Consider the following 26,882-nt stretch of genomic DNA (forward strand, 5'->3'; position numbering starts at 1 on the left):
GCAGGAATACTGTGAGGCTAGTTGCATAATTGTGCATCAGTTTTTACTGGTGATGCCAACACTAATTGATAAATGTAGGAAGCAATCAGTATTGTTTTGTAACAAGAGTCATTGTGTGTGTGTGTGTGTGTGTGTGTGTGTGTTCTTGTTATGCCCATTTTAGAAACTTGGGGTCTAAGGGTTTTAACACAGGGGGCGATAGAGGCGATTTTTCAAAACACCCTATGAATTCTGGCCATAGAGAAATGAAGCTTAGACCCAGAGTTCCTAATATGGGCATAAGAACATGGCACCAACTACAAAATGACAACACGACTACAGTGGTCTATTGGGTGCAAGAAAGGCACAACTAACATGAGTGCACAAAGGTCTGTAGTTGTTTGTGGTAGGGCTTTATGAGATCCTGTGTGGAAAAGGTCCAAGACCATTCAGAGCCAGGTGGAAAAGAATGTATATCTGAGTTCTTTCTGTACTTCTGAATGTATATCTGAGTTCTTTCTGTACTCTGGCTGTAGCTTCCAGTAGAGAAAGGATTTTAGTGAAACTCAAGATTTTCCAATTGAATCTCTGCTCCAGTTACCTTGCCAATACTACCCCAAGTGTAATGTTTTAGTGGTCCTCCAGTGTGGATAAAGACACCAGGATATCAGTGATGTTCCTCAGTGGGTCTAAAGTGTCCAGCATAGTTTTCTCTAACTTTAAACTAGCAGGTAATTATGAAGTTATTCATCAGATTCATTCTTATGCTAGCTAACATGAGGGTCTGAGGGTGAATTTAGTGATGCACAGAGTCAAACAAGCACTGACACTGTTCATCACAAGATTTATATAGACCTGCTATTAACATGACATGAAAGGTAGTTTTAGTCCGTTGAATAATTGCATTTTCTTTTCTTTCTTTTTTGTCCTTGACTTATAAAGACTAATAGCAGCATTTTAAGAATCTACTTTACAACATTGTTAATTTAACATTCAGCCAAAACAGTCTAAAAGGCATCAAATGAAACTACAGCTACAAAAAGGCTTTAGTCTGTATTTAATAAGGCTACAAGGTGGCTTTGACCCCTGTGCATGTGCCCATAAAACCCATGGGATGATCCAGGCCTGACCCAAACAGGTAAAAACAAAAGACATTAATTTTTATGACCTGAAAATAGAATATAATTTTCATATTCAGCAAACATATTGTAAAATATAATATTCTGAAGTTATATTGTGTTTTTTTTCACCTCACGTGTACTCAGCAGCTTATCATTCCCCTTTTTGAGCTCAAACTAAAAACTGAAGAAGTATACGTTGCACCAACAGAGGGAGCTATTTTAGCATCTATCATACTTCTAGCCTTGAAAATGCTGCTCTAAAAGAATGTACCTCAGTAAAGAATAAACATAACGGCAGACAGACAGAGAGCAGCTTGCATGGTTTGCTGTTGATGGGTTTTCATGATGAACTGCTTTACCAGGACACATTTTCTGAGGACTCTGTTAATACTTCTTGCATGTTGTTTAGGTAATGTATGATCTCCATTAATAAAGTACTGCTTTACTGTTCATGTCAGATACTGCAGTTTTAGAAACACTGACATATTTCATCTTCACAGAATGTCGAGGAAAGGACACAGTTCTTCAGCCAAGAAGACAGCAGTGGGCATCTGAAAGAGAAACAGTAACTTTAGATTGTGAATACAACACCACACGCACAGGTCCAACTCTGCTGTGGTACCAACAGAAAGATCAACACTCTCCAAAATATATTTTACTGAAACATACATTTGGGGCTGGAGATACAGCAGCAGAGTTCAGAGAGAGATTTCACTCCAATCTCAATTCCAGCACAAGAAGAGCTCCACTGATGATCCAGAAGCTGAGTGTGAGGGACTCTGCTGTGTATTACTGCGCTCTGCAGCCCACAGTGACTACATAACACTCACAACTCCAACAAAAACCTACTCAGCTCAGCTCACTCTGATGATAAGATACATGTAACATTCAAACCAGCAGTGTGTGTGGAACTCTCCAATAGGAAATAAATTATTATTCTTTATGTTTATGATATCAGAAATTACATTGATTATTCTTATTTTACTTTATATGTATTATTATTCATATCAGTTCTATCATCATTCCATTACAAAAATATGTAAATACCATACATTTTTAACACAGGAATGACTTCACTATAAACACCTCAGAATGTGTAAGTGTGAATATTTGTGAAATGGTGAAATGAAACCAGTAACACTGACAGTTACAGTTACAGTAGAAAAGCACAAACTATGTTTAGGTTTGCTGAACTCAGTGTAGAGAATCTATACAGGGAGCAGAAAGACAGTAGCAGGGTAGCAGTCAGTACTGATCAGATTCAGTGCATTTTAAACACAATGTAGTGTAACTGCTTATCAACAACTGACTAATCAACTACAGCCACATTTAGCTCTACAAGCCAGATTTATTTTTTGTTCTCTTTCTGTAGCGTCTATGTAGTTTCACATCTATTTAAATTGGTTTTATTTCTTTATTTTTTTAAGAAATACAATGTAACTTCAGATAATTAGTTATTTTACAAAATCTTAGGGGTGGCATTCAATCATTTTGCACTCAGAACAGCCTAAATGTGTCAAGACTTGATAATGTGTTGAAAGGACCTCAGGTGTAATTCAACGCTTGTGTTTAGTTCTGTTTACTTCAGATGGAGATCAGGTGACTGGAAATATTGATGCAATAAGTGAAATTCACTGTCAAGTCATGTGGACAACTTTGGACTTCTGACTGTGCATCTGATTGGCAATAAGGTTCCCATGTAATACGTTGTTCAAATGTCATTCCAAAGAATCAGGAAAGACGTGTGAGTGCCAGGAAAATATACCCCATACCATCATGCCACCACTAACAGACTGACAGAGGCACAAATTCATGTGTTTTCTTCATACTCAAATTTGCATTACCAACTGTTGCTTAATATTTTGTGCAACGTGCTGTTTACTTCATTGTACCCACATATACAACCTTTTAGAATCACAGATAGAAATGGATGAAAAATCTGAGAGATAATATTTTGCATCTATGTGATCTCACAGAGGGGTGGAGGTACTTTCTCATGGATGAACTGTAGTTTAGCATAACTTAGTAAACAGGCCTATTATCTAACATTTATCTATACAAACTGCTAAACTGAAGATCAGATACCGATGTGTTATTTTTTTTTCTCTATCATGAGCTGAGTTTTGTGTATTCTGGTATTCTGGCTTTTTAGCAGTTTTTTTTCTCTACTGCATTTTGACTGAGGCTTAGCAAATGTTTCCATTATAGTTTTGTCTTGTAACCTGTATGTTAACCAAAGAATCATAGAGGCCACACACACGTATAAACTCCACTTGGCATTTTGCAATATATAGCAAGCTATCTACCCACCAGTTCTCAGATTATTGTGCTGCAGTGATATAAAAAAGTGAAAAAATGCTGGAATGAAAGAGATGAACTATGCCTGCTATGCTAAGATACCTTGCTGATGGCAGATTAGCTAACTTAATCAGTCACTTGGCCACTTTTGTGTGAAAATGTGTTTAACTTTCTCCAGAAAAATATTAACTAACATTATCGACTCACCTGGCTTTGCGTCAATGCCCTTGGTCAAAGTGCCATAAGCGCCACTACTGTTTTTATTTGTACATCTCTATTAATATTTATATTGGTCATAATTTGAAAATGTTTGAATCTCATATTTTTCATTTTTAAGGAAAACTTTTTTCCACTTTCCACTGTTTTTATGACTTAAAGTGACGTTGCTGACCCTCCACAAACTACTGCTTCCCCTGAGTATAGTCCCATGGACCACAGGTTCTTCACAGCCCACTGGTGGTCTGCAACCCACAGGTTGAGAAACCCTGGTGTGAAGCTCACCAGCACTGGCCAGTGAAGTGAACTGTCATACAATTCATACAGAGAACCGCTGGTGTCATGTAGGAGGAGGTGTTTGCCTTTTTTCAATGAGACTTTTTCAGCCCACTGACTATAATAGCAGTTCTTTGTGAAAGCCCATATCTTTTCTCACCCTGTAAAGCATTTTGTAATGGTTTTCTGAGCTTTGTGTTAGTTTTTCATCCCTGAGTCTAATTAGTGGGTACATAAAAGAATATCCCTGGAACCATCTCCTGACATCAGATTCATCCATTATGAGACAAATCACTTAACATGCTGAACTCCTGGAAGCCATGTCCACTAATGCTTTTAGTCTTTAGTGAAATTTTGTAAATTTGGTGAAGTGTTTTCTTTGAATGTACATTGTGAACAGACCTCTGATTCTGCCTGATATGCAGGGCAAGTAAAATAAAACAAGATCATACTTTGTTTTATAGAAACAAATGGATACTCTAATCACAATAATTGTCAGAACAGAGATGTTAAAAAATTCTGCCCTAAAATGTAAACGTTACAACAATCTCATTTATTTATTTATTTATTTATTTGTTTATGTATTTATTTATTTATTTATTTCTAGGATGACCACTACTTAGTAGTTATGATTGACTGTAAAACTGCAGTGTATAAGTCTAAAGATAATCACTTGGTTAGTTTACATCCTTCAAATGTCTGTGTTTCAGTCAGATGTATCATCCAATCCAGGCTAAATCTCAAATGGCTCCACACTGCCTAAATAGTGAGTTATGTAAGTTTTGACTATTATCACCTCTATATATCATGTCTCTCAGATCTCAATGCATTGTATTCATTAAATTGGACTGACAAATCCAACTTACTTTTCTTTGTTATCCTCTTCTAATTTTCCACTTGACTTAGCCTTCTGTTCGTTATGTTTCTCCTTATTAATATTCTATACTCAAACATTGGTAAACAGTTTAAAGCCCATTATGCTTGAGATACAACTATACAGTTTAAAACAGAAATTCATCATATACGGGAATAGCATGCTTGTTTTTTAGACTGATCTGACATATGATCATACAATGACTGTCCAAAGCTATTTTCTGTTGTATGAAATGAACGGCAGAATGTTCAGAAAATCCAAATCTATCTGCCACAATTGATGTCACAATGGACGACCCTCACAGTGACCAACATAGACATTACGTGTGTGTTTGAGAGAACGAGAGAGAGATAAATTAATAATTATATTAGGAGAGGGTCCATCAGCGTCCACTGCAGCCAGATATGTGTACGAGTGCCATGCACAGGGACAGTGAATGACCACCAAACCACAGGCTGTACTCACAGTTATATATGTATATATGTAATATAGATGTGCTTTTTTCATTCTATTCTTTCCCTGCTTAATCACATAAATATATTTCATAATTAACTATTTTTTTCTTTTATAAATGACATACACATATTCAGCAGGTTTTAGTTTATTATTACATAAACCTTTAAATTATTAATTGATAATTAACACTTTCTCCTCTGAATTATTACATTATCATATATAAATCTTATTTCTTTTATTATTTTCTTATTATTTATTTTAAACTTCAATCCTAAACACAAACAAATGATGGAAAAAGTTTTTTAGCAGGCTTGGATAGTCCCTTCATACAATTTTCAGTTTTATTTCAAATTTAAGTTCTTGTTATACATTACTTTGAGTATTTGTTGATAATTAAGTTTTAGCTTATGCTTGTGGTTCTACTATTATTTCTGCTTTGATCTTCCACAAAGACAGAAAGCTCAGTGGAGCAGCTCCCCAGAGCAGGAGTTTCCTGTTGTAGTTTCTCATAACTGCACTCACTTCAGAGAGACTCACACTAACACACAGATCAGCATTAGAGCACTGAGAGCTTAAACACACTACTGACTCCATCTGATCACATTCACAATGAAGAGAAACCTCCTCATCATCCTCATCATCACATCAGGTACTCACTGTGAAGATGTGCTTAGAAACAATTGAAAAATGATACTTTATTAACATATCTAATATTATTTCTCTGCTATTTTTCTTTCAGGTGTGTTTGGTGCTGATGAAATCAGACCATCAAAAGATCAGGAGACTGATGTTTCTGGAAAAGAAGGAGAACCTGTTACGCTGAAATGCTCTTATGAATCAAATAGTCAATATGTCTATCTCTACTGGTACAGACAGTATCCTAACAGAGCTCTACAGTATTTACTGCTGAGAGGTGCTCGTCAGCAGAGTGGCAGTAATATTGCCGACAACAGATTTTCATCAACTACATCCAGCTCTTCCACTGAGCTCACTCTTAGAGAACCAAGACTGGCAGATACAGCTCTCTACTACTGTGCTCTTAGAGAGCCCAGTGATACAAAGTCTCTGAGATGCTTTACAAAAACTCACACACCTTCTGTTTGCTTTGAACACAAAGAGATCAAAGTAACATCCAAACCACAATATATTATCTGTTTTTATTCTCTCTCTGAAACCACCAAGGTTAAATTTCTGAGGTAAAAAAAAAGTGAAAGCATGTGTGGCAGACACAGGATATAGTTTCAGCTGCGCTATCTGACAACAAACGCAGCAAGAAACTAACACAGTAAATGTACACGGTGCCCATCGTCATGAAATCCGTTCACATGAAGTCACTGGAGACGCGTTTGAGATTCATAGAAATACCAGCTGCAAATGACTTCACATCTCACTGTCCACTTATAATCAGATAGATGTTAATACCATGTGAACTGTGGGATAATGTTGAGTATTCCGGTGATTTAACTATTAACATCAGAGGCCAGTGAAGAATATGACACTGCTGTAAAATTCATTGACCACACCCTAACAGTGGAGTGAGAAGGGTCATCAGTTAGCCAGTCTATGAAGATACAAACCACCTGACAGAATTTTCTGTTCTAGACTGTGTGATTTTGGCTCCATTGGTCAGTACATGTTCTCTGAACTAGAGTATCATGATACTATACTGTTCTAAGACAAACCAATGTTACTGTTCAAATACAGGTCAATTTGACAGGTCAATTTGAAACAAAACCTCATGGAAATGATGTTATAGCCTAATTTAGTAACACAGGGAAAAGATTCCAATTCATCCATGCTTCTATTTTTATTTAGGAACACAAATCATAGTACAGACAAATCATGGATGAAACAAATTCAGGGAATGTGAGGCAAGAATAATAATCTAAACATTATGAAAAATGATGCCTTAATTGCCTTAATCCATTAAGATGGTCCACTGTAGATTCTTTGTAAGTGTGAAGTGTATATTTAAGTAACATTGAACTAAATATCCGTTAAATTCATCTGAACTTCAAGTTTAGTGTGAAAGGGTTTATTAAATCTATCCTTAACCCTAAACCTAACCCTAACCTTAAGCTCAAAGCAAAACCTACACCTACTCATAGCCCTAACCCTTACCATAATGTTATTGACAATCAACTGAACATCACCAGAAAGTTTGTTTACGACCTGTAGAGCATGTAGGGGACCTTTAAAATAAAATGGGAACAAAGGTTCTTATGTATAAATTTGGAACATAAGACACATATTCATACAAAACCCCTTAAATTATGATTAGGATCAACCTGTAGATGAAAAGATCAGAAGATAAAGAAATGAGGCATGACATCAGTGTATTGTGATTGAGTGTATGAGCTGCATTATGGGTGGAGCTGTGTATCTCAGCAGAGAGCTACACTGATCCCATTCAGCTCTGAGTGACTCAGTCACTTCACATCTCTATCAATATGCTGCTCTCTATCCTTTCTCTCCTAGCACTGCTTTTAGGTAAGAGAACTTCAATGATATTTCTGAAATGTTATAAAAAATAATGAGAAACACGAGAAACATGTTTTTTTTTTTTATTTTAAGTATAATAGCAGGTACTTTTAATTGTTGTGTGAGAGATTCCAGGGTTTTATATCTTCAATATTGTTCTGTTTCCAGGGGAAACATCAGCGCAGACAATTGAGCCTCTTGTAGAAGAACTGCATGTTTCAGAGGGTGATCATGTTACTCTGTCCTGCAAATACAGTAGCACTTCTTACCCTCTTCAGTGGTATCGTCAGTTTCCCAGATCCAGGCCAGATTTTCTCCTGTACATTACCCTACAAGGAACTATGAGTGATCCTCGTCCTCCTCGTATGTCTGCTAAAGTGTTTACTGACAAAATGCAGGTGGATCTGGAGATTTCCTCTGCTGCAGTATCAGACTCTGCCCTTTACTACTGTGCCCTGCAGCCCACAGTGACAGGAAACCCAGATACACTGTACAAAAACCTGCCAGTGTTCCCCTTAAACCCACTGTGTCAGCTTTACACTATTGTTTATAATCTCTCTGGCATTTTCATGTTTGTTGCTGCATAACCTTGATGTCTGAAAATGCGTTTGAATACTGTTTTTAAAAATAATCCTTAAAAAATAATAATTCATTAATAATTTCAGTCTTAACCATACTTCTATGCATGTTTATCACTGCAGTTCAAAATCTATCCAGCAGGTGGCAACAGTGCATAAATAAATTGAAGCCTTATTTGCTTAGGCACTGTTAGCTGATATGCTAATATCTGTGATCAATGTTCTCATTGCAGAAAGCTTTTATGAGACATTCTATCACTTGTACATCACTTACACAGGTTGGGTTGAGCTCAGTCATGAGTCGCTGGCTGGAGTGGCTAAAGTTATTTTCATTCCTGATCCAGACTCATCTGTTTGAGAATGACCACAGCAGCGTGTTCTGTCATTCAGTACTGCCAGAACTCACTACAGCAAGCACACATGTTTAGCTGCATCTTTACTACAGACCAGTAATACTGCTCCTCTAAAAAGATGGTTCTTCAAGGGTTCCTTAGTAAAGGAAATGTTCTAATTAGAACCATGAAGCTTTGCATAGTGAAATGACTGAGAATGTGTTGTGTGTGATTCTGTACAGAAAGTTTTATAAAACGGTTCTATATAAACCAAAAAGTGTTCTTTAAATACAAAAACAAAAAAAACAAAAATACAAAAACAAAATTAGAACCATTTTGGTGCTAAATAGATCGATGTTTATTCTGTACAGAACCATATACAACACATTAACAATCAATCTGAAAATCCATTTCACTATGCAAAGAAATACGTATGCATGTGTAAGTATTTAGTGTGTGATAGACTGGGTCTCCAGGAAGATGATGTGAAGAGGAGCTTGTTTAAGCCGTGTATTTACACTCATTTCTATTGGCTACTGATGCATCATGTTAATGAAGCACATCTAAAGAGACAGACAGAGCTGCTGTACTACCGTGTAACTATTCACAGTTAATCAGTACTGGAGAAAATGTTTTTTGGGCTGAGGGGTGACCTAATGAGGAACATCTGGTGTAGCATTCTAAAATAAGTCAGTCCTCTGCCAGAGGCGAATTCCCTGAAATATCCATCCATCCTTACAACAGGCACAGATGAAGCAAAAGTACTGAAGGCCGGCTATCTCCTCTAACTTAGACACAGATTATAGATTAGTTCAGTCTGATTTTTCTCTGTAGGCATGGTTAATAAGCTAGGTGAGAGAATTTCATGGTCATGATGACAAATATTACATTTTCTCAGTCGTTAAATTAAATTCAGTATTACTTTTAACCAATATTGCAGTGTTTGGCAAAAAAACTGAGAACTGAAGAGAAATTTAAAAACAAAGAAAGTGAACAGCTGTCAATAAAGTTATTTCTATCTCACTTGTTCTTTCACACTCTCACACTCATTATGAATTGAAGTTAAACTAGTTGGCTTGTCAGCTTGTTCACTCTGTTTCACACTGTTTCACTCTGTATATTATAGATTTGTAATAAAGTCTAATGTTTATTTTAGTGAGCTTTCAACCAAAATCCTGTTTTCGCCTTGGTTATTGATTACTTTGCAGTGCATAACCAGAAACCCTCCTCCCGAGGTCTGATATGATTGGTTTACAATGTATAAGGTCTTATATGATTTGCAGAATGATAAGTTTGTCAGTCTCTGGTAGCAAACACAGAGCCTTCCCCAGGTCACGCCCTGCTATTACAGTATATTGGGAATGAGAATAAACTATAGATGATTTGTACTAATAATGTACATCTACTCAGGAAGGGGGGGCTAAATAACATCTACATTAAAACTGGCCTGCAGTGTCCAAGATACACTATATTCCAGTTCATTTATTCATCCACATCATTGAATTCAGGTGTTCCAATCACTTCCATGGCCACAGGTGTATAAAACTGAACACCTAGGCATGCAGACTGCTTCTACAAACATTAGTGAAAGAATGAGTCGCTTTCAGGAGCTCAGAGAATTCCAGCGTGGTACTGTGATAGGATGCCACCTGTGCAACAAGTCCAGTCGTGAAATTTCCTTAGTACTAAATATTCCACAGTCAACTGTCAGTGGTATTATAACAAAGTGGAAACGATTGGGAACGAGAGCAACTCAGCCACAAAGTGGTAGGCCATGTAAAATGACAGAGAGGGGTCAGCAGATGCTGAGGCGCATAGTGCACAGAGGTCGCCAACTTTCTGCAGAGTCAATAGCTACAGACCTTCATGTGGCCTTTAGATTAGAATAGTGCATAGAACGCTTCATGGAATGGCCTTCCATGGCCGAGCAGTTCGGACGAGCCTTACATCACCAAGAGCAATGCACAGTGTCAAATGCAGTGGTGTAAAGTGCCACCGTTGGACTCTAGAGCAACGGAGACGTGTTCTCTGGAGTGACGAATGACGCTTCCCCTTATCTTCTTCTGATCTTCTTCTTCTGGGAATCTGATGGATGAGTCTGGGTTTGGCGGTTGCCAGGAGAACAGTACTTGTCTGACTGCATTGTGCAAAGTGTAAAGTTTGGTGGAGGGGGGATTATGGTGTGGGGTTGTTTTTCAGGAGTTGGGCTCGGCCCCTTAGTTCCAGTGAAAGGAACTCAATGCTTCAGCAGACCAAGAGATTTTGGACAATTTCATGCTTCCAAATTGATGGCCCCTTCCTTTTCCAACATGACTGCACACCAGTGCACAAAGCAAGGTCCATAAAGACATGGATGAGTGAGTTTGGTGTAGAAGAGCTTGACTGGCCTTTACAGAGTCCTGATCTCAACCTGATAGAACACCTTCGGGATGAATTAGAGTAGAGACTGTGAGCCAGGCCTTCTCGTCCAACATCAGTGTCTGACTTCACAAATGCGCTTTTGGAAGAATGGTCAATAATTCCCATAAACACACTCCTAAACCTTGTGGAAAGCCTTCCCATAAGAGTTGAAGCTGCTATAGCTGCAAAGGGTCGGCTGACATCATATTAAACCCTATGGATTAAGAACTGGATGTCACTGAAGTTCATATGCGTGTGAAGGCAGAGGAGTGCGTACTTTTGGCAGTATAGTTTACATGTTTCTGCTCTGCAGCTATGTTTAAATTTAAAAAATTACAGACCAAAACCAGGTGATCAAAACTAGGTATAGATCTTTCCTCTGTATCATGAAACTTCCTTCATTTAAATGAGATGAGAGTTCTACTTTTTTGCAGCCCATGCAGCCACATATTGGTTAATCTGTAATCTAAAAAAATGAATATATAAACAATGATCACAATTAGAGTGATTTCATTTCAAATGGAATCTCCTGGACAAATAGATCACAGATCAAATAAAAAACAATTAAATAAAATAAATACATTTTGAAAAATGCTTTCTGCTCACAAATCACCACTCAGTACAGTTTTCTACTTAAAGCTCACAATTAATTAATAAGAGATACTCGGGGTCTGACTGATGTAAAGGTCAGTTTTTCAAAAGAAGATTACTTCAGCTATCATGCTGCTGTGTTTAATGATCTTTATTCAGCTTTATGCTGGTCTTACACCAAACGACTTTTCAAGCAATTTCACTGTCGCAGACAAATTTCCAAAGTCAGAATAAAACCACAAGAGTCGTGTTAGAGTCGCAACTGTGTTTAATATTATCGTAAAGTCTTGGCTCATGCACATAGTGGCATGGCAGGGGTGCTCGTGAGTGCATGAGGGCAAGTGCATGTGGCAGAAAGAGAGAGAGTGAGTGAGTGAGTGAGAGAGGGGGGGGGGGGAAGAAAGAAAATGTACATTTGACTGCCTGAAATCTCTGTAAAAACAGCAAATCTGCTCCATTTTAACACAATAGTTATATAATATAGTTATATAATAGTTATATAAATATAATAATCATATTAACTTAAAATGTAAAATGACTGCTTTAATATTCCAGGTTCACTTCTGTTACACTCTATGTTCAACAACATATTCAACAATGCTGAATCTCTGCATGTTGTGTTGACGTGTAAATCTTTATATCAAATTTACAAAGTAACATTTTACAGGTTAATTAAAAAGATTCTGGGTGATGATCTGTCAGAGTATACAGCTTTACAATGAACTGCTCTGAACCCCAGATCTTTACATGTTCAGCCAACATATCTTCCCATCTGTACCACTACAGAGTGGAAGGAAAAGTGTTTATCTACATTTTAAATTTCCACCAGGTGCATGATGGAAAATAATCTCAAAAAACTAGTTGCAGTCTTATAAATAGTGACACTGCAAGGTTTCTTGTCTTTGCCGGTTTTCCCTGCTCCCAACACACCTGATCCCACTAATGAGCTCATTAACAGCCCATTATTGAGTTAGTGTGGGTGCGTTAAAGCAGGAAAAGCACTAAAATGTGCAGGGCAGTGGGCCTCCAGGAGCTTCTATGTGTGCATGAGAGAGTTTGTATGTGTGTGTTAGTGTGTTGTATGAGGTGAATTACTGGTTGGTAATTTTGTAATGACTGTGCAACTAATGTGAATTATTGCTGATGTGTTTGTAACAACCGTTATTATTATTGCTGAGGAGTAAGCAACTGTTTAACTGTGCTTTAGTATGCATGCATGTGAGTGTATGTAATGTGTATGAGGCTCAGTGGGAGTTGTGTCCATTATTACATCAATTGTGGCTGTTAGATTTGAATTTGCTGTACATTCCACCATTCATTTCCTATGGAGACTAATAATGAACTGCAGACAATCACTGTATGAAAATGATATGTTAGATTGGTCTGAAAAACACAAGCACACTATTTTTGTAAATGATGTAGTCGAGGAATAAGAAGATCATTATAAAGTACAGTGTTTGTCAAGCCAACTTAATAATACATTTATGTTTATTGCATACATTTTGTACAAAGTTCAGTCTTATTAAAGAGCAGGATCAGATGATTGTGACAGACTCTGGAAAGCAGAATAAGAGTGTAAGATGAGTTCTTCAGTCAGGAGGAGGAGCTGAGTGAGTGTAGAGAGTAGAGATGATCGGCACACTGCCATGCTGACATACTGAGGAGTTTAAACTCAGTGTGTGTTCTTCTCCCAGTCAGTGCTGACCACCATGATCATTTTCACTGTACTGCTGCTCTCAGCTCTTAAAGGTAAAGTTTTCAGAGAATCTGATATAAAGTTGAAAGATCACTAAAACTTATAAAGTACAGTTAAGGCTCTAAGTACAAGTAATATATTTAAAAATGGTGTTCATATTGTGGAAGAAATTGGCTGAAGCAGATAATTATATACAGTATTTTATTGATTGGTTGTGCTTTTGTGTTTAAAAATAGTCCATATAATGATTGGAATGTCTACCTCTTGACATCTGGTTTATAGTAAACAAACTGCATTGTATAAGTTATTAATAGACAACATAACATATAAAATACCTACACAGGTAGTGATTATATAGTGCGCAATGTACATCTTTATTAATCTATTTACTATTTAAGGCACAACCATTACACTCTGTTCATCTAATTTCTGGATCCTTTTGGGCATGCAGTAAAATCATATACACAGATAAACTTACAGTAATGATAATGAGTTTAAATCAGAGAGAATGCATTCTGTAATTAAGTCACCGACACACACTGACAATCCAGAAGCTCTGGATTCATTACGTTAACTCATAACACACAAACAAGCAGTTCTATACAATAAGTCTACAAATGCAGCTGTAATCTACAAAATAATGCATCATCATTAACACAGTACTGACTCCATCTGATCATCACATCAGGTAGTCACTGTGAAGACTGACTCAGACTAAGATGTTTTTTTTATTATTATACATTATTAAAATGTCAACTATACTTTCTTTTCTGCTTTTATTTCAGGTGTGTTTGGTGCTGATCAAATTGGACCAAATGATCAGGAGACTGATGTTTATAGAAAAGAGGGAGAATCTGTTACACTGAAATGCTCTTATGAAACAAGTAGTGAAGATGTTTATCTCTTCTGGTACAGACAGTCTCCTAACAGAGCTCTACAGTATTTACTGCAGAGAGGTGCTCGAACAAGGAGTGGCGGGGACCACACTGCAGATGATAGATTTGAGTCTACTGCAAAAAGATCATCCACTCTGCTCACTGTTGGAGAACTGAGACTGGCAGATACAGCTCTCTACTACTGTGCTCTTCAAGTTATTGGAACCCAGTGATACAAAGTCTCTGAGACACTTTACAAAAACTCACACACCTTCTGTTTGCTTTGAACACAAGGGGATCAAAGTAACATCTAAACCACAATGTATTATCTGTCATTACACTCTGTCATACACGTATGTGGTAACCCATGAAAAAGAAAGAGGAGTCTGTTTCAAGAGTCAGTTTTAAGCTATATATTCTGGATTCTGTACTGTTTGTTTAGTGCCACAAACTACTGCTATGCTAGCTTCATATGATGCAACTTCTGCGAAAAATTAGTTAAAATAGCTGGTTTTAAGGATAACGTGATAAAACCATAAAAATGTCTGTAAATTTACAGCTACAATTTGTTTTACAGTAATGAGCTGTTTTTGTGTCTGACTTTTAATTTACAGTCATTTTTAACAGTGCAGAGATCCAAGCAGAGCAACAACAATACTGATCTATCCACATGCAAAAAGTGCTAGTGATACTACAAGGTCCTGCAGTTTACTCAGTAATTACTATTGAAAGTGAAAATCACAAGTTAAATTTGTATTAAAAAAGGGAAATTAAAACTGGAAAACATTTAATACACCCAAAGGGCTTCATTACTCTGAAGTGACTCGCTGAAAAAGCACAATCAAGAGCTCAAAGACTACAGGAAATACTGTAAGAGAACACGGGAAGCTAAGAAGCTGAAGCTGTATAGAAAACTGTCTGTCAACAAGACAATAATTCCAAATACAAGGCCAAAGCTGCATCCAAACTGCTAATATAAATAAGGGGAAAAGGTTTTCAGTTTAACCATGATTTAATTTTTTTTCTGTTAATATACTGGTAGAGATATATTTTTGCCTTAAGATCTTAGCTAGAGTTTCCATATACTGTCTGTAAATGTGTGAGTTGAATTTATAATGAGTTGCATTTTGCAAGACACTATAATTCCACTTGTGCTATTTCATGGTGTTGATGTTTTCTAAGATGTGGTCGACAGTAAAAATAAAGAGAAACTCATCAGTTGGTGTGCCCATACTTTTGAGTGGTACTGTGTACATCTGTTTATGAGGTACCAGAAACAATCCAGCGCAATCTTTAACGCAACAGCAGTGACTCTAAACAAAACAGTTGTTCTGTGCTGAACGAATGGCTCAGTTCATAGTTACAGACTCTCAGAGCAGCCTGTCACATGACGTGATACTTCAGCACAAGCACTTCCAGTGTGGGTCTTACTGCTGCATGTAAAGAGCTAAACACAGAGACCACTCTGTTCCCAAATGGCTCATCAATGCATCAAACTGCACATGAAGAGATACAAAACACTTTATCTCATTGTAGCATTAGATACACTAATAATTAATGTACATGTAGCTGGACTTGTGGTTACTATTGATCCAATAAGATGTTTCAAAGTGCATTTAATAAAGTTTTTTTTTTTTTTCTTAATTCAGGAGATTTTGCAGATACAGTTGGTCCGAAGGAGGAAGATGCCAACATTGTTAGAAAAGAAGCAGACATTGTTTCTCTGAAATGCTCATATGAGTCAACCAATACTTACATTTGGCTTTACTGGTACAGACAGCGTGTTAATGAAGCTCCAGAGTATTTACTGTATAAAGGAGCAAAATCACGCAGTAGTTCAAAGAGCACTCCTACTAACACTTGACTTAAAGCACAAACAACTGATACATCGACTGAATTTATTATAAATGGACTAAAGCTGACAGACTCTGCGCTCTACTACTGTGCTCTTAGAGTAGATTTAGTGATACGAAGTCCCTGAGAGGCTGTACAGAAACTTATTGCCTTACTACACCATGACATCAGTGAACCAGAAACCCAGTTAAAGACACTGCTAACACCTGCTGCTGGAACAAACAGAAAACATGTGTTTTAAAATCTGACAAACACATATCTAAGCCTCAAAACAGAAATATAAGGTCAAATGGGAAGTCATTTTAAAGGGGTAAAGTTAGCAGCTAATGATTGCATTGTTTACTTTCAGCAGTGCTGAACTGAACCATTATGACATCATCACATTCAACCATCATACACAAACATACAGTTCTAAACTCCAACTGAAGACGACTGACAGAGCTCTGCAAGAGTTATTAAAAGCTGGTCATTCTGCTATGAGGTTGCACCTGTTGGAGAATTCTGCAGTTGTTGAAATGTACTTTTCTGTTTAGGTTCATTTAGTTAATGTTTTGCTTCTGTTTTTATTTATGTTTTAATTTTCCACAAAGACACAAAGCACAGTGGAGCAGCTCCCCAGAGCAGGAGTTTCCTGTTGTAGTTTCTCATAACTGCACTCACTTCAGAGAGACTCACACTAACACACAGATCAGCATTAGAGCACTGAGAGCTTAAACACACTACTGACTCCATCTGATCACATTCACAATGAAGAGAAACCTCCTCATCATCCTCATCATCACATCAGGTACTCACTGTGAAGATTTACTTGTAAATCTTTGGTCAATTTTATCACAATTTTAAATATTCTTGCTCTTCTGTTTTTCTTGCAGGTGTGCTTGGTGCTGATCAAATTGGACCAGATGATCAGGAGACTGATGTTTTTAGAAAAGAGGGAGAACCTGTTACACTGAAATGCTCTTATGACTCAAGTAGTGAAAATGTCTATCTCTTCTGGTACAGACAGCATCCTAACAGAGCTCTACAGTTTATACTGTATAAAGGTGCTCGATCATACAGTGGCACCAATATTGCAGACCATAGATTTGAGTCTACTACATCCTGGTCATCCACTGAGCTCAGAGTTAGAGAGCTGAGACTGGCAGATACAGCTCTCTACTACTGTGCTCTTAGAGTTGGAGCCCAGTGAAACAAAGTCCCTGAGACGCTTTACAAAAACTCACACACCTTCTCTTTGCTTTGAACACACAGAGATCAAAGTAACAGTCAAACCACAGTGTATTATCTGTTATTACACTCTCTCTGAGCAGTGTAATGAAAGTGCTTGTTACACACTGTAGGATATGTTTAGCCTGGATTTGTCTCTCTTGATGATTAAAACACCGCTAAAGGTTCAATCTGAACACTTTTCACAAGCCAGTCTTAAGCCTAACCATCAAAACAAAGCCAGATAGGAGACGATCGTCTCTCAAAATGTGCTTTGGTAATGAAATTAAATATTGAAATATTCAAATTAATGTGGTTTTTCTGATTGTTTACATAACAATCATCCCATCACATTAATACAAAGTTATGATCATTACCTAACATCAGGCTAATGAAACTCTAAAGAACCAAACACACAAGCATGAGGAGTTGTAGGTTAAGATCCAGATTTATTACAAGGCAAGTTAAAAGTGTGAAGATTAGAGCTGTTCTGGACCCACAACAGAAATAAAACTAAATAATGCAATAGAATCTGAACTGTGCAGAACAAACTGATCAAATGGCACACAGGGGAGAAATTCTAATGTATTCTTTTTTCTTGTTTGTTGCAAGTTTTGTGCCTTTAAATATTATAATATTAATATATATATTTTGATTTTTAAAACATTCTGTGGAGAACAAGACTTAAGAAGGCAGAGTTGGGGTTTATTTAGAGGCAAGAGTTTTAAAAAATGCCTATGAAATTTACAAAAACCTTTTAGCAACTGCCACAATAACTGCTAATGTGACAGTCTGCTGTTTATTGTCATAGAAACCTGATTAGAAGTTATTCACTGTGGAAAATACCCAACACTGAATCATGTGCTGTTTCAAGGTGTAGCAGGATTTCTTCATCAAACACAGGCGTAATCACAGAAATCCTCCAGTAGAGGGCAGATTTGTTCTACAAATCATTTAAGAACTTGTAGAAATGGTTTTAATGTTTTACTGGGCTGTTTTAGAGGAAGCTGAGTAAAGTGAAGGACACTTTCAAACAGCATAATAAAAACTGAGCTGGAAGAGAGGACTGTTCAGTCATGGCATGTCTTGGTGGTTGGTGGGTTCTTTTTCTAATTTCAGGTAAGATACAAAAATAAAATATCTGAAAAACTGAAAATTTATTTCACATCACCTGAACATGCAGAGGAATGGTTTGATTCGGTGAACAAAAAGTTTCAGCAGGCTGACTTGTAACCTTACGACAGTTCTCTTCAGCAGGTTACACGTCTGGTGAGGGAATACAACCAAGTTCCTCCACTGTCAGTGCTCTGCAGGGAGATTCTGTTACTCTGTCCTGCAATTACAATGGATCTACAGTAATTGATGATCTGCTGTGGTATCGTCAGTATTCTAGATCCAGACCTGAGTTCCTGATTTTGGTCACTGAAGCTAACATTATACAAGATGCTGTTCCTCCAGTTGCTGGAGTGTCTGCAAATGTGAATGAAGAGAAAAACCGTGTGGATCTGTTGATCTTCTCTGCTGTAGTATCAGACTCTGCTCTCTTCTACTGTGCTCTGAGGCCCACAGTGACAGGAAAGCATGACACACTGTACAAAAACGTTTTGGCATCCAGAACATTTAAAGCATTTAAAACATTCCTGCCTTATTTAATCCTGTACTAATGTTAAATTTGCTATTGTGACAGTTCAATTCCAAAAGAAAACTGAGCTCCACCAGTGCCACTCATAAAGCACTCTGAACATGGCATGTTTTCATCTTTCATAAGTTACAACTTAAAAACATCATCATTACGCTGAACATGTGTTATGAACCCCACCCCCCTCCTGGATTTGGATTTTCCCCCACACCTATACACGCTTGTTGTGTTTGCATGTCTTTTGTTTCGTTCTGCTGAGAAAACTGAGGAACCTAAACTCACTCTTACTTTGAAGGAAGCTGGCAGTAATGATGTGAAGAGGAGGAGATTAGAACCCTGTACAGCTCAGACTGAACAGAGACCAGCATACAGCCTTCAGAAGAGCAGCTGCAGTTCAGCCTTTAAACCTGCCTGTTTCTGTGATCATGATGTTCTTCATGATGTTCATGTTGTCTGTTAAAGGTAAGAGGCTGTATACTCAACACTACACTCTAAACACTGCGTACTCTTGATGTTTGTCTATTCTTTATTTCTTATACAATTAATAGTATACATGTTTGTTAATTAATGCAATAATAATTTTGTTCACTATAATAAAGTCTCTGTTTTCTTCTTCAGGTAACAGAGCTGCAGATGTAATCACTCCATATACTGCAGCTGTGTTCACCAATGAGGGTGAAAGTGTTACACTCTCTTGTAATTACAGCGGTTCTGTTAGCAATCTTTACTGGTATCTCCAGAATTCAGCATCACCTCCTCAGTTCCTCATAGCAGACTATTCACCTCCTGTTACTGGAATATCAGTCAAACACAGAAAAGAAGCCACCAGTGTGGATCTGATCATCTCCTCTGCTGCAGTATCAGACTCTGCACTCTACTACTGTGCCCTGGAGCCCACAGTGACAGGAAACCCAGCTACACTGTTCAAAAACCTGCCAGTGTTTACTTTTACCTTATTGTGTTCAGCTTTACACTACTGTTGATTGTCTTTTGCGAATTTGTTGGTGCATAACTCATAAAATACCAATGGCTGAAATAAGAAAAAGCATAAAATAATTACATGAAAGTAGATTTGAAACCGCAATTTCTATATACTATCTCTATGTACACTAAACAAAAATAAATGAACAACAGTTTTCACATTCACATTGAACATACAATTGAGTCTAATATGTCATGATAAGCACAATACATAGAAATCTTGAAAAATTGAGTTCAGTGCTGCAGGATCAGATTTACTAATGTAACAGTGAACCCTGCAAGACACTGTTACAGTTAATTGCCCTGCTATACGCAGCTGATATTACTGCAGTTACAGTAAACCGCCTTGCTGTACACAGCTAATATCACTGCTGTTACAGTAAACCACGCTGCTGTATGGTGCTAATATAACTGCTGGTACAGTAAACCACCCGGCCATAAACAGCAGATATTCCTTCTGTTACAACAAACCACCTTAGTATACGTAGTTGATATTATTGCTTTTATAGTAAACCACCCTGCTATATGCAGCTGATATCACTGCTGTTACAGTAGACAGCCCTGCTATACACAACTGATATTACTGCTGTTAGAGTAAAGCTCCCTTCTATACGCAGCTGATATCACTGCTGTTACAGTAGACAGCCCTGCTATACACAACTGATATTACTGCTGTTACAGTAAAGCTCCCTGCTATATGCAGCTTATATTACTGCTGTTACAGTAGACAGCCCTGCTATACACAACTGATATTACTGCTGTTAGAGTAAAGCTCCCTGCTATATGCAGCTTATATTACTGCTGTTATAGTAAAGCTCCTTGCTATACACAGTTGATATCACTACTGTTACAGTAGACCGCCCTGCTATACGCAACTGATATTAATGCTGTTACAGTAAACCCAGAGGAGGACGAAGTACACAAATCATGTACTAAAATCATCTACTTAAAGTAGAGATACCCAAGATAAAATATTACTCCAGTAAAAGTAAAAGTCCTTACTCTAGATCTCAACTTGAAAGAAAGTACAAAAGTATTTGACTTCAAATGTACTTAAGTATCGAAAGTGAAAGTACTAAAAGATTAATTATGGCTCTAATGTCCTGTTATCATTTTTGCAACAAGACTCGCTTCATGAACTCATTTTAGGTGAACATACTCCAGTGTCTCTCTTGGTAAACCAGTCTTTTAATAGAACGTCATTAATTAGTGACACTGACGTCTATTAAAATGATCATAAGCACAAAACACTCAAGGCAAACAGTTCCAATCAGGAGGAATCGAGTGGCTCTGAAATCACTTTTAGAAACAAGCAACGTTTCAGTTTAAGATTACTTTGTAAATTGGTTACAAGTTGAATAAAAACTTGCTTTAAACTCAGGTTCCCAAATAAGCTTTCCTTTACTATATTGATCTGTAAGTCTCTGCCCATAAACATAAACTAAACGAAACTAATTTACTATGAAATGAAAGTGTTTGTATGAATTCATAAAAACAGAAACGTGCCAGTCACAACTGCATATGTGTACATATTTCTATATTGTGGTCTATTTACAGGTTAGGTTAGTTCCATCATTGCTTTGAACTTCTTTAGTTTTGACCTGTTACGTTTTTATACACACAAAAACCAAAAGGAACGACAGATTTCTCAAAATGTAGTGGAGTAAAAAGTCAGATATTTGACTTTGAAATGTAGTGGAGTGAAAGTAGAAAGTCACCCAAAATGGAAATACTTAAGTAAAGTACAGATACATGAAAAAAACTACTTAAATACAGTAACAAATTACATTTACTTAGTTACTGTCCACCACCACTATACCTCCCTGCTATACGCAGCTGATATTGCTGCTTTTATAGTAAACCTCTCCGCTATACGCAGCTGATATTACTGATGTTACAGTAAACTTCACCGCTATATGCAGTTGATATTACTGATGTTGCAGTAAACTGCCCTGCTCTATGCACCCCTTTCAATATTTTTCAACATCATTATAGAAGTTATTTCCTCACTTTAAGAACCATCTCATTCCCTCTCATTCCCCCCCCATGCTGATGCTGATCTGGCTGGCAGCACAAGTGCCTTTTAAAAAGATCTGAGAGGGAACAGAGCAAGAGAGAGGGACAAACTGCAGCAGACTGAAGAGCTGAAAAGCTTGAGGTAGAGACTGGAAAGTCTAGCTAGCTGAAAAAGTGAAACTGAAAAGTGGCCAGCTTAACGTAGCCTTGGTTTTGTTTGTGTGTTTATTTCGGTAAATTAAAGTAATGGCTGCTGCAATCCTCCTTGAGCCTGGGGTAGCATATGCAGTGCTACAGTTTGTTTTATTTATAAATGAAATGGCCACAGTTTTGGCGATATAAACATAGTTGTGTACACTGAAATAATGCTGTAACTATTGAAGAAGCTGACTCAGTATGGGAGCAGCAGTGTTAGTATTACTCTTCTTCCCTTCACTGTTTAGTTCTGTGTTTATTATGTTGTCTTTTGGAGGGAATAATTGACAAATGTTCAAATGGCTAATAAAAATAATCCATGATCCACTGATCTACTGATCCATCCATGATCCACTGATCCATCCATGATCCACTGATCTTGTTACAGTATAGTGAATATGTTTGTGTTAAGTGCCTGAAGATCAGTGTTTTAGCCTGTCACCTAATGTTTATCAGAGTAGTTAAGCTGAAACAGGACTGATCCTGCATCAGCTGTCTACTGTGTGCTCTCAGTGAACGCATGTGTTTGGATACACAAATGTCTTGCGTATGCACGCATATTGTGCAAGCTGAAAAAGATTTATGACGTGGCAGCTTAGTTACATTTAAGTGATTTGCATGAATATTTGCAGTCATAATGCACTGCAAACTGGGAGTTTGTTTCAAACAGGTTATGAAAACAACTATTAATATGATATGTTAACAATTCATAAAGCACAACAAACAAGTTTATAGTGACTTTTATTTAACTCTATTACTTTAAACACATGGCGGCACGGTGGCATGGTGGGTAGCGCTGCCGCCTCACAGCAAAGAGGGCCTGGATTCGATTCCCCGACCAGGTGACCAGGGTCCTCTCTGTGTGGAGTTTGCATGTTCTCCCCGTGTCTGCGTGGGTTTCCTCCGGGTTCTCCGGTTTCCTCCCACAGTCCAAAGACATGCAGTCAGGTTGATTGGACATGCTAAATTGCCCCTAGGTGTGAGTGTGTGAGTGACTGTCTGTGTCTGTCTGTCTGCCCTGCGATGGACTGGCGACCTGTCCAGGGTGTATCCTGCCTTCCGCCCGAAGACTGCTGGGATAGTCTCCAGCGCCCCCCCCGCGACCCTGATGGAGAAGCGGATTAGAAAATGGATGGACTTTAAACACATCATTGTCTTTCTCTGTTTAAAGATGCATCCTTTTATATATATGACTGCTTGCATCACCTGACTGAGCTAACAGCACTACATTGCCCTTAATTCATCTATTTAATTCCTGTGCAGGTCTCTCTTGCTTTAGTTAAGACTTTTCTCGTTAAATATGCAAGTGACACAAATCCATATGTGCTTCCAATGAATGGCTCCTGTATCCTGTAATAAGCACTTATATAACAAAAAGAAACACATCTCTATTAATTAGCATTCATTGAAACCTCATTAAGAAGCAACAGTAGGCTTCATCTCTTTCTACACATCTTCATATCCTTCTAAAACATTGCTTCCTGTGAGATTTGTGCAGCTCTCTACCAGAGGGTGGAGCTCTGGTCCTCTTTTTGAACTACAAGAAGCAAATGAGCCTTTGTTGGATCAACACACTGGCCTCCTTGAAAAGGAAACTCAGTACTGAATCACAGTCATTACCCGATCTGAAGATCAGCCATGAGGTCGTTATGTGTGTTTATTCTGGTTGAAGGGGATTACATAGATATGAAATATCATTTTTAAGACATTGATTAATATAGACAGCAGATGAATTGAAATTTTAGCATAACTTAATGATACAGAGCTCAAACCATAATACATCATGTAGGTGCACTACAGAGATTTATCTACACCTTTTTCTTTGGGATCAGTGTAAACTCTACTCTAAATTCTATGAAGATAAAGAAACGAGGCAGCAGTCTATTGTGATTGAGCGTATGAGCTGCATTATGGGTGGAGCTGTGTATTTCAGCAGAGAGCTACACTAAACCCATTCAGCTCTGACTCTGCTCTCAGTCACTTCACATCTCTGTCAACATGCTGCTCTCTATCCTTTCTCTCCTAGCACTGCTTTTAGGTAAGACAGCTTTAATGATATTTTTAACTGATGGAAGAAACTATGAGAAATATGTAAAATAAAAAAAAGTTTAAATTTTAAATCTATAAGTAGATTGTGAATGTTGTTTTAAAGTGTTTTTTTCTTCAATATTTTTTACTATTTCCAGGAGACACATCAGCACAGAAAATTACGCCACTTACAGAAGAAGTGCAGGTTTCAGAGGGTGATAATGTTACTCTCTCCTGCACCTACAGTAGCAGCAGCACTAATGATGCTCTTCAGTGGTATCGTCAGTTTCCCAGATCCACACCAGAGTTTCTCCTGTACATTTACCCTCAAGGGGGTATGAGTGATCCTCTTCCTCCTCGCATGTCTGCTGAAGTTGAAAGGAATAAACATGTAAATCTGTCAATCTCTTCTACTGCAGTATCAGACTCTGCACTCTACTACTGTGCCCTGAGGCCCACAGTGACAGGAAACCCAGCTACACTGTACAAAAACCTTCCACTACAGACTGAATATGAAGTTCTACATTTGCAGAATAAAGATCTGGAATGAAATAAACAGCACTGATCAAAAGTGTCATATGTACATGGAATGTAGATGATTTGAAGGATGCCACAAAGAATATAAACACACAAACAAAAAAATAAATAACTTTAAATTACAAAAGTAATTTACATGCATTACTCTTAAAAGTTAAGCATATTTTATTCATGGGAAAGTTTTATTCATGTAGTAAAATAAATGTAAGAAAAAGATACAATTAAACTTCAGTCAAATGATAAATGACAGAAACTAGAATGATTACATTCATGTTGAAGCTCTGTAAAGCCAGAAGGGGGAGACATATATTATGTGTGAGTCAGTAGTTCTGAGCTGCATGAGCTCCTCATTTTTCTTCAGTCAGTTTGTTTGTTTTTATTCATTCTATCTTTCAGCCTCAATGAATCGTGACACACTGGCTGAGACATCTGCTCTTTTAAAAATCATTTTCCCTTTACAGTTCTGACATTCTGTATTCACAGATAGCAGAGTGAAACAGCCAGTCAGAGATGTGACTCAATTTGAAGGAAAATCAGTGATATTAGAATGAAATTACCAAACAACTTCAACCCAACCAGAGCTTGATGAGAGAACGCACACGCTCATGCACTTATTTTGTGTAAATCATTAAATTTGAGAGTTATGGTTAGGGCAAGGACAAGGTTAGGGTTAGTAATAGTACTTTTTATGGTTTTATGGAAATCTCTAGGAAATTAAAGTGTGGAAAGAGAATAAATAGACATGAAATGTACAACCCCATTTCCAATGAAGTTGGGACATTGTTTAAAACATAAATAAAAGCAGAATATGATGATTTGCAAATCCTTTTCAACCTATATTCAACTGAATACACTACAAAGACAAGATATTTAATGTAAGCAACAAGGCAGAAAACCAACATTGAATGCCCGTGACCTTCGATCCCTCAGGTGGCACTGCTTTAAAAACCGACATCATTCTGTAACGGATATTACCACATGGGTTCAGGAACACTTCAGAAAACCATTGTCAGTGAACACAGTTCGTCGCTCCATCTACAAGTGCAAGTTAAAACTCTGCCATGCAAAGCGAAAGCCACATATCAATAACACCCAGAAACGCCGCCGGCTTCTCTGGGCCCGAGCTCATCTGAGATGGACTGACGCAAAGTGGAAAAGTGTCCTGTGGTCTGACGAGTCCACATTTCAAATTGTTTTTGGAAATCATGGACGTCGTGCCCTCCCGGCCAAAGAGGAAAAGGACTGTCCGGATTGTCAGCGCAAAGTTCAAAAGCCAGCATATGCTGCCATCCAAGCAATGTCTTTTTCAGGGACGCCCCTGTTTATTTTAGCAAGATAATGCCAAGCCACATTCATGTTGTGTTACAACATCGTGGCTTCATAGTAAAAGAGTGAGGGTACTAGACTGGCCTGCCTGCAGTCCAAACCTGTTATTATGAAGCGCAAAATACGACAACGGAGACCCCGGACTGTTGAATAACTAAAGTTGTACATCAAGCAAGAATGGGAAAGAATTCCACCTACAAAGCTTCAACAATTAGTGTCCTCAGTTCCAAAATGTTTATTGAGAGTTGTTAAAAGGAAAGGTGATGTAACACAGCGGTAAACATGCCTCTGTCTCAACTTCTATGGAATGTGTTGCAGACATCAAATTCAAAATGCATGAATATTTGCAAAAAACAATGAAGTTTATCCGTTTGAACATTAAATATCTTGTCTTTGTAGTGTATTCAATTGAATATAGGTTGAAAAAGATTTGCAAATTATCATATTCAGTTTTTATTTATGTTTTACACAACGTCCCAACTTCATTGGAATTGGGGTTGTATTTTTAAGACATTAATTAGTAAAAGTAACAGATGAATTGAAGTTTTAGCATAACTGAGTGACACAGACTTCAAACCATAATACATCACATAGGTGCACAGCAGAGATTTATCCACACAAACCTACATTATGCCTATATATGCACCTGTTACAATAATCTCACACCTTCAGTATTAAATCCCACAGACAAAGAGCTGATAAAAATAGTTAATATTCATTGTAAATCTCTATTTGAAAATCTCAAACTAGGTTAATTTTACTTGCAGAAATATTCTAATCGTTAAAAGTGCAGTGCAGGTATTTACATTGTGCGGTGAACTCGACAATGTGCTGACCTGGCATAACAACTTTCCTCTGTCTGTGAGTTATTCTGTTGGTCTAGTTTACTGTCCCTACTGTCTCTACTTTCCTGTTGGGGTCTTACTG

At 37.5% G+C, this 26,882-nt stretch overlaps 4 gene segments (V, D, J or C); all 4 read left to right on the forward strand.

Annotated features, from left to right (window-relative positions):
• Positions 1–5,829: 5,829 nt before the first annotated feature.
• LOC119264940 lies at positions 5,830–6,759 on the forward strand. The segment is given in 3 exon segments: positions 5,830–5,869; positions 5,960–6,304; positions 6,698–6,759. Coding segments are annotated over 3 exon segments (447 nt in total).
• Positions 6,760–7,650: 891 nt separating this feature from the next.
• Positions 7,651–8,288, forward strand: LOC108417330. The segment is given in 2 exon segments: positions 7,651–7,710; positions 7,870–8,288. Coding segments are annotated over 2 exon segments (459 nt in total).
• Positions 8,289–16,774: 8,486 nt separating this feature from the next.
• LOC108417278 lies at positions 16,775–17,216 on the forward strand. The segment is given in 2 exon segments: positions 16,775–16,814; positions 16,900–17,216. Coding segments are annotated over 2 exon segments (357 nt in total).
• A 1,771-nt stretch (positions 17,217–18,987) lies between these two features.
• Positions 18,988–25,124, forward strand: LOC119264942. The segment is given in 5 exon segments: positions 18,988–19,334; positions 19,491–19,761; positions 21,411–21,415; positions 24,251–24,483; positions 25,113–25,124. Coding segments are annotated over 5 exon segments (558 nt in total).
• Positions 25,125–26,882: the final 1,758 nt, after the last annotated feature.

The sequence above is a fragment of the Pygocentrus nattereri genome, chromosome 2, assembly GCF_015220715.1.
Source record: "Pygocentrus nattereri isolate fPygNat1 chromosome 2, fPygNat1.pri, whole genome shotgun sequence".
NCBI lineage: Eukaryota > Metazoa > Chordata > Actinopteri > Characiformes > Serrasalmidae > Pygocentrus > Pygocentrus nattereri.